The following is a 9,471-nucleotide window of genomic DNA, read 5'->3' on the forward strand; positions in this document are numbered from 1 at the left end:
ATGAAAGTAATTAGGTGAATTAGGAAGTAATTAGGGTTGAGCCACTGTGGAAGTAAGATAAATTAGGAAGTATTTTCTTGTTTCTCAAAATTATTGAATAGAAACAATATCAACAATGTATGTAAAAACGTTTAAATATCACAATAGTTGAATAATGTATTGATGAATTAATGATAATAGGTCGAAAACAATTAACCATAAAACATGCAAGAAAAACCTATGTTGAAAATCCATCCATTGGTTATTGGCCCAACAAAAGGGAACAAATATTCAGTTTTGGCTGATATGCCAATAATTCATACAACAAATTAACATACATGATGATATCCTATTGCAGCTAATTTATAATTTGAGTTTCATTTTCCTGTCGAAGATGCTTGGCCCATAGGTTGAAATGATCATATCTTTAAGAATAGGGAACTGAATCCATAAGAAGAAGAAGATTGGAACACCACCCAAACAAATAAGAGGAATTGAAATCCTTAATTGCTCATTTAGGATAATTAAAAGGGCACTGGCAAAGGTTATCATCATGGTCGCAATAGAGCAAAAGAGTGTGAAAATGCCTATTATCATTTGCCTTGGCAAATTCTTGAGAAAATCATCTTCTGTGTAACGTGAGGTAAGGATTCCCAAAAAGATCAAGACAGAAGTTGAGGATAAAAAGAAGGACAAGGCATCAGATATCATAAAGACCCTAAACAGGCCCGAATCTCGGTTGTTATCACCTGGAAGGGTAAAGGCCACTTGAAACATAATGGTAACAATGAGAATACCCACCACCATACATGACGTTGCTGTGTCCTTCATCGATTTCTCTCCCTCTTTCATCATGTTCTCATGGTTTTTCGTAAACAATTGTCGGGGAGTGAAACCCTCATTGTTGGTACTTTCCTTCTGCTTGCGATGGACAATTCTCTCGACCTCCTGCATGTATAGTATTAGAAAGACAGTGAAATCTAACCTCACATAGAAGAAATGGTAATTTAACGAGGTCAATGCTTCCAAATTAGATTAATCTACCTAGTCCATGCTAAATCGTCATCAGCTCCATTGAATATATAGTGCTAAGTGCATATATAAATATATATGTATATCTGTATATTTCGGACATGTACAAGGATAGAGGAAATGACTGGAATTGATATTCTATAAGACCATTAATCCTTATATATCCCAGTACCTCAACCTCTGCCTTCTACGACCAGATCAAAAAATAAAGATAGAAAAGGTCTCATGACAATCTTTCCTTTCATGCTTTTTACTTGTTAAAATATTGTTCAACATCTGAAATGCCAACATGCCTGGAGTCCCAATTTGGAAAAAGATCGGACCGCAACAGGATGATGTTGCATTGGAAGAATTATAAAAGACTAATATTTCACCTGCATGTAATAGATCTTCAATGTGGCATTGATGTTTCTTTCTCTATACCATATATGAAGCTGAAAAGTTAATGTAGACTCGGGGTCGAGTCTTGTTGGAAGGGCCTACTTCATATTTTTATTTCGATTTCACTTGAGGTACTCAAGTTAGAATTAACAAGAACTTGAGAGAATCTTAGTTAACTATTGCTCCAATCTAGGAGTATGATAAGGAATAGTTAATTAAGTTCAACTCTCAAACACTGCACAAATCTCAGGCAATTATTGTACAAGGCTGCTGATTACGAGCTAGTCATTTTATAAACTTATTTTTTTTGCTTATCACCTACGACATGAGAGAGAGAGAGAGAGAGAGAGAGAGAGAGAGAGTACCTTGAACCATTGTAACTCTCTTTGCATTTGTAAAGCTACCCCTGGGATTTGATTAACCCTAGTGGAATGTTCCATCATCCCTGCCATATGTAATATGTTATTTTTATTGACATCTAATAAACATGTCAAGGAGTAGTACTTCGTCATCATATCTCTGGAGTATAGAATGCTAAAGATTTTTTCGTGACGATGCAAGACTGCAAGCATAAATATGTTTCTTTCATATTTATCTCGGGCCCATATAAATTGTAGGTCTACTTCAAGCATCTTAGAAACAAACTCGAAAATCCCGTTCTCGGCAGCCCGGCAAATGGCAGAATAAACCAGACCATCAACAAGTTGCTTATTAGTTTTTGATTCTGATACCACTTCACACATGCGAGAAAGAAGTTCATTGTACTGGTCGTGGATCTTCTTCATTTCGTACAACTGCATGATTCCTTTGACAATTATGATCGAGACATTGCCAATTAGTTAACTAGATGAAAATTATAAATAAACTAATAAGAATTAAAAAAAAAAAAATTAGTGAATAATTAATTTGATGGATTGTACGGGGTATACCAAAGAAGTTGAGTACTCCTACGGCACAACTTCTTGAAAGTACTGCAAAGAAAAAAAAAAAATTGTGAAGTGAGCTGGAACTTTATTATATTCAACCAAGCTATAAGCAAAATATTTATTCTTTTACATACTAATTCGCAGGTTTTGCAAGTTCCCACTAGTTTCTGTGTAGTGAGGAACTTTAATATTATATGCAGCCAGTAAATTAATAATTAATACTTTAATATTATATAGCTTTAATTAACTAATTAAAAATAATAACATATCAAATTAAATTACTAACTTGTAGCTAGCATATTTAACTTAATAATTTGGAAGTAGGGCATTTGCTCATATAATTTGGAAGTAGGGCATTTGCTCATATATTTTAATTAGAATGAAAATTTAGTAATTCATACCGAGTAGTACTTTAGTAATCGAAGTAATGAAAAATTTTATTTTATTTAAAAATAAAAATTTTCTAGTGCATTAACTGTTATTTGCTCTATTTTTAAAATTATTAACTAGATTTGTTGAAAAATGTGACTTGCATAATTTAAATTATTCAATTAAATTTTTTTTATTTTTTTTTATTATTTTTTTTTTGAAAAATATGTTTGTGAAGGCTTCGATTAATGACCATCGTTGTAAGTTTGTAACTACTTGAACATGTCTTATATGTGTTTTGATTATTCATAATTAATTTAGATTCAATATTTTAAATAATTAGATAATATTCAGAGTACTGATATTCTTCCTATAACTATTTTACATAATCGTATTTTTCAATCAATCAATATGTTTTTTATTTGAGTTTCAAATTTGAAATAAATATGACCCTCTATTTAGAAAATAGAAATTGTAGAAAAAAAAATTGCAAAATTGAAATTTCATAGCTGCATCAATCATTGCTCTTGGACTAAATAATCGTCGTTTGATAGGAACAAATTATGTGGCTTCAAAGGATCAGTAAAATTCCATGCTATCAAAATCTTATATGCCTAGTATTAGATCATAGCTGATTATCATAAAAGAAAAATTGAAGATTATGGGAAAGTAAGCTAAGAAAAAATTAGCACACCTGACATGATATTTTGATCTTTTTGATTCCTTTGGCATTGTTCTTCATTTAAAACGTTCAAAGGAGTCTCACTACTAGTCGGAGGTACAGATGGAATGCGCATACCTTTTTAGCAAGCAAAAGTAATTAACAAATCCAATTAATAATATAGTACAACTTATTATATTCTCGGTTTTGAGTGATCAATCTTCTTTATAACGGCAAATCAAATGTTTAGTATGCCCTAGGATAACAAAGAAATAAGAGAATAAATAACTTAAAGTATAGCATCAACTTTATAACTTAAGTATATTTTCTTATTTTAGTAAAAGAGAATCTTTGCAAAACTATGATGATATTTGAAGTAAAATACATTAAATGCCTTCTTATTGAAATTATTTAGATTCATATTATATTTATTATTCTTGAGTTGCATTGTATATAATTTTAGATTCATATTACCTTCACTTTATCGAAAGTAGTCATGGATTTATACTTCAAATTCATTTATATTACCTTCACTTTAGTCTAATCTCAAAATTTTGGTGGGTGCAGCAAAGACAATGAGAGAAAGATTCACTAGAAGAGTTGAGGCACAATGGGGAAACCAAAGAATGAGGGTGGTATAGGGTTTAGGGACTTGGAGAGCTTCAATGAAGCTTTACTTGCCAAGCAATGTTGGTGCATGATGTAGTGTCCTTCCTCTTTGGTTGCTCAGATTTTTCAAGAAAAGTACTACAAGTAGAGGAATATCATGGAGTCTAAGCTGGGTATGGGTCCATCTTTGATTTGGAGAAGCTTATGGTAGCAATTGGGTTGTTGAAAGAAGGTCTAAGGTGGAGAGAGGGTAATGATCAGAATGTAAAGATTTTGGGGCATAAATGGCTTCAATCTCCAACTACTTTCTATGTTCAATCTCAAGTAATGTCTTAGATCAAGATGCATGTCTTCAGACGCTTATTAATGTTGATGGCCACGGATGGAACAAAGAACTAATAACAGAGATTTTTGAGAATGAGGAAGCTAAGCACATTTGTAATTTACCCATGAGTCATCTTGGAGGTCCTAATAAATGTTACTAGGGATATACAAATGATGGGTCTTATACTGTGAAAAGTGGGTATTATACTGCACTTCAACAACAGAGAATGAAGAGGAGTGACTCCTTAATGGTGAGTGGATTAAAGAAATGTTGGAAGAGGCTATGGAGCTTGGAGGTTCCAGGGATAGTGAAACACTTTTTGTGGAAAGTATGTCAAGATGTGCTGCCAACTAGGTAAAACCTTTTATGAGAAACATTTTCTTAAGGATCTTTTGTGTATGATATGTAAGGAAGAGGAAGAAACAGTCACTCATGTTATGGAGGTGTATTGTAGCCAATGACATGGGTGGACAATACCAGCCCAATTTATAAATTGAGTATGAATGAAAGTGAATTCAAGGAGCTATGGAAGAGATTTAGTGATTGTTTGACATAAGCTGAACTAAAATGGGTAGCTATTGCTATATGGAGGATCTGGCTAAGAAGAAATAACTTTCTGTTTCAAGGCAAGATGGTGGTTCCTAGGAAGATAATCCAAGGTATTGATGAGCTATTGGAGACGTTTCATGAAGCACAGGAGAAAGGGTAGGGAGTTCATCAAGGGTGATCCGAAAGGCATATTGCTCAAAGATGGAAAAGACCAATTGAAGGTTTTATTAAGGCCAATTGGGATGTAGCAGTTGATGAAGGTGCAAGGAGAATGGGAATTGGGGTGATTGTGCATGATCACGAAGGGGAGATATTGGCATTGTTGTTTGTCAACAAGCCATTTCATTCAAAACCAGTTTTAGCCGAATGTTTTGCTTTGAGTAGAGCTATGGAACTATGTAGTGAACTTAACTTTGGTAATGTTATCTTTGAAGGTGATGTATAGGTGCTTGTGAAGGCAGTGAACACTAAGGGTGAAAATTGGCTTTGGTTTGGACAAATTGTGGAAGATATACAAGAAATACTTCAAAGGAGGGTAGATTGGAAGGTGTCATGGGTTCCAAGAAATAGAAATTGTGTGGCACATCAGTTAGCTAAGTTAAGTTTCCGTTATGAGAGTGAGATTGTAATGATCGAAGAGAGTCCTGAGATTATCTTAGGTAATTTCTTATTAAACCAACTCTGTAATTGATCTATTTTATCAATGAGATGTCCTTTTCAAAAAAAAAAAAAAATCATTCATATATATATATATATATGTGATTTTAAATACATGAAATTGTGTTCTATATTTATAGGAGAAAATATACAAAGCCTCTCAAACTACCACCCAATTTACAATCACATCCACAGAGTATCAATTTTGACAATCAATTCCCTTAAACTACCAAAAAATTGCAATGTAGCCTCTTTTCTCTTAAGAAGACAAAATTACCCCTAAAAATATTTTTTAAATTACAAAATAACTCTATCAAATAAAAATAATAAGTTTTAAATACTATTTTTTCCACATAAATATTCTTTAAGATAAAAATAATTATTCTAAAAATTAAAGAGAAATATTGTTAAGAAATATATTTTGTAAATTAGACAGGTTTGGAAGTAAGATAAGATACAAAATTCTCTTCCCATCTCATCAATATGATTTTTTCAAATTTTCACTTAAAATATAATAAACAATTCAACTTTTTCAAATTTCAAATTGCCTATTTTTTCCAAATCCTAAAACAATAATAATACTAAAAAATAATATTTTAAACTTTCACCTAAAACTAAAAATTTTCATCTCACCATCCAAATATTTGAATTTTTTTGAGTATTTTTTTTTCTAAATATTTGAATTTTTCAATATTTGTTGTTCAATTTCTAATGTTTTAACAAGGGGTATCTGCCAATTTTTTATGGAGGGGGGGAGATTGCTAACTTTTCATAATTTGAGGGAACAATTGTTAGAATTGACAATTTTGGGGGTTATAGGAAATTAATGTTGTAATAGTTTGAGAATCTTTATATATTTATCCCAAATTATCTTTAATAAACACATGCAACCGCAGGAGAATATATGTTTAGGAATTATCATGGATCGCTTGATTTCTTTTTTAATTACTAATTAGAAAAAGTAATCCAATACATATTATTGATGGTGTTTTTTAAAATGAGCCATTAATATTGAATATTATTAAAATGTAAAGCAAGAGAATTAAAGGATCAGGGTGGTAATACAGAAGTAGATGCGTTGCTTCCAAAACCCGAGCTGAATTCCACTTGGGACGGAATGACGCATAGAGGCCAATGCTAAGATGGGAGACTCGCCATCCTTGTCAAGAGCCAGTGCCAAATTTTTGCAGATTCGGATTAATCCCAAAGCAATATCTGTTAATGTGTCGTACGTACCAGACGCATCACGTATAAAATATGCATAAACATCGTCAAAGAGGAATTATCATTATATATATGGCAAGAAAATAACGACAGCCAATTAATCGATTAGAAGTTTTAAGTTTAGACTAAAACAAATTTCTATATTCACGAGGGTTGTAATAAATTAACTAATTCCACATGATATTGTATAGAAGTTCTTAATATCTTATCAAACATTTCTATTACCAGATAGTAAAACACGAGTTCTTACCCAAAGTTCCAGTATATATGGCACGGGTAAAAAGCGTAGCACAGTCTTGAATCTCCTGATTATCATTCTGTGAAATTAAACCTTTATTTGCAGCAAGATAATACAAATTGCGCGCCATTTCTATTTGCCCGAAATCAATAGCCATAACAACTGGAAGATCTTTCTCTCTGGAATGTCTAATGCTAATCAAGTCAAAGTCTATTCGAAGCATGCACTTCACCATTCGCCAATTTCCAAGCACGGCTGCCAAGTTTAGAGCTGTGTAACCGTCACTATCATACATGGCCAAGCTCTCATGATCATTTGACATCTGATTCACCAGCTCCTCCACTATATGTTCATGTCCAAACGTAACAGCAGTGTGAAGAGCCGTTTTGCCTTTATCTGGGATTTCCAAATTCAATGCTTGGGGTAGAGACTTAATAATCCCTTTTGTCTCATCCAAATTACCGTCTCGCACAACATTGTACAATTTTAAAAGCATCTCTTTATCATCCCAAAGTTCTGCCATTTTTTCTTTACTTTCTCTGCAATGTTAAGTATTCAAGAACTAAGAATTCATTTGTATTTCAAACTTATGTAAATAATAGTAAAATAATTTAATCAATTAAGATGTTTTAACGGCCTGATTTTATTCAAGTGGTGTTGAGAAACTAAATTATGAAAAACTTTAATAATTTTTTATTTTATTTATGTGTCCAAATAAGTTATAAACATACATACACAAGGAACCTACGTATGTCATAAATATGTAGTATCAATTAACAAGTCAAGCTGGCAGACATTTGGATGCCAAAAATTAACGTTTTTATAGCATTATATTAATATAATATTCTAACGTATGGAGAGAAAAAAAAAAAAAAAAAAAAACTAATTATACAAGTATTGCAACTATTTTCTTTTTTTTTTCTTTTTCTTTTTTTAATGAGAAAGCCGCATTATATTTCTTTAACGAGAGATATATAATTAGGGATGGGGGATTCAACAACTTATACCTTGTCACATCATCACAAATATGATCTCAATTCGTAGTTTGTGGATTAAAGAAAAAAGTTAAAAAGACTCTTTAGACTCTTTAGGTAAAGTTTCTCACTTTTTTTGGTTTTTGAAAAGTGAGATCATCAGGATCGGAGTTGCAGTGAAAATTAATGTTACTGCTTATCCCGCGCGGGAGTGAGAAAATAACAAGTAAGATTTAAATGAACTTACTAACATATATGAACATTTATTATAGCTCGACTCAGATGGCTTTTATATATACTTGGCTATCCCAATATAAATTTACCAATTTTTCCGCATCTTGAACAAAATTTATATAACACAGACATGATATGGCTAATTAATACTCTTAAGACTCGTCAAGAACAAAGTATCCAACAATTTTTGTCGTTTTGTGTTTTATGTCTACATTATATCTTATCTGTTGCAAATAATAAAGTTTTGGTTTGGATCTTGATCCATCCCGCCAATCGCTTATATATATAAAAAAATATACACCCTTGGATTTAATTTAACGTGATTGCTGATTTTAAAAATCGGAGCCTAAACTCATTAAATAGGAACTTGAAAATAGTAGATTTATCTTTAATTATAGAAAACAGCTCTTATGAACTGACAAGCACGGCTTCATTACTCTCATCATGATGTACACAGCTAGGTAATTAATACTTACGACGCTGGACTGGATCGGAGGGATTTTCTCCAAAGTTATCTGTTGGCTTCTTAGTCTGATCTTGTAGTCTCCGAAAGAGCACTGACGATCAGTCTTGCAGAAATGATGACCAGCACACGACTCAAATATGCCTTGGAATTCCTTCTTTATCGCTTCTTCAGTAGTGGAAGACGTTCGTGACCCAAATAATTGAATTAATCCTGTTGGGGTCTATCATTTCTTTTTTATGTCTAAAGCAGATGCCCTGAGATTCCGAATCATCTTTTTGCATTTTAAAATTTTGCTTTTTTACTGTAAAAAAAATAGACTTTTACTATCAATTTAATCTCAAAAATCATTTGAAATCATTCAAATCATCTTTAACCGTGCTGTAACATTTTGAAAAGATTCGGAAGTACCATAATCATTACCAGCTGGCCAGTTGTAATTATGTCGTGTGCGATAATATCCAAATCATCATTTTGGAATTTTGCATTTTGGAATAGAAATCATTCAAATCATCTTTATCCGTGCTGTAACATTTTGAAAAGATTCGGAAGTACCATAATCATTAAAGGCTGGCCCTTTGTAATTGTGTCGTGTGCGATAACATCAACAGCCTTGAACTTACTTTATGGTATATTATATGTTATCGTTGGATAAAAATTAACTCCTTCTAGTTTATTGGAAGCAGCTCATCAGGAATAAAAGAAGTTGACATAAAATATGACTCAGCAATCATAAAGAAGGAAGAAGATAATCTTTAGATAATTACAAAATTCAAATATCTTAATAACAATAAAATTAAATCTTAATTCTTAATTTCCTGAAAATTAATCCAACATAAGTAGTCCTTCA

The 9,471-nt window shown here is 32.0% G+C and overlaps 1 protein-coding gene across 3 annotated transcripts; it reads right to left on the bottom strand.

Moving 5' to 3' along the window:
• Positions 1-205: 205 nt before the first annotated feature.
• Positions 206-8,867, bottom strand: LOC122293274. 3 transcript variants are annotated; one of them, XM_043101795.1, is made up of 7 exons: positions 8,635-8,866; positions 6,963-7,489; positions 6,554-6,703; positions 3,382-3,486; positions 2,322-2,363; positions 1,758-2,197; positions 206-927 (listed from the first exon to the last, which is right to left on the bottom strand). In XM_043101795.1, exons 2-7 carry the CDS (start codon positions 7,471-7,473, stop codon positions 343-345), a joined length of 1,833 nt encoding a protein of 610 aa, XP_042957729.1. In that variant the 5' UTR covers positions 7,474-7,489; positions 8,635-8,866; the 3' UTR covers positions 206-342. The 3 variants fall into 3 exon arrangements, with proteins under 3 accessions (XP_042957729.1, XP_042957730.1, XP_042957731.1); XM_043101796.1 differs by lacking the exon at positions 3,382-3,486 and having other exon boundaries at positions 8,635-8,867; XM_043101797.1 differs by lacking the exons at positions 3,382-3,486; positions 6,554-6,703.
• Positions 8,868-9,471: the final 604 nt, after the last annotated feature.

This window comes from Carya illinoinensis, chromosome 14 (assembly GCF_018687715.1).
Source record: "Carya illinoinensis cultivar Pawnee chromosome 14, C.illinoinensisPawnee_v1, whole genome shotgun sequence".
NCBI classification, from domain to species: Eukaryota; Viridiplantae; Streptophyta; class Magnoliopsida; order Fagales; family Juglandaceae; genus Carya; species Carya illinoinensis.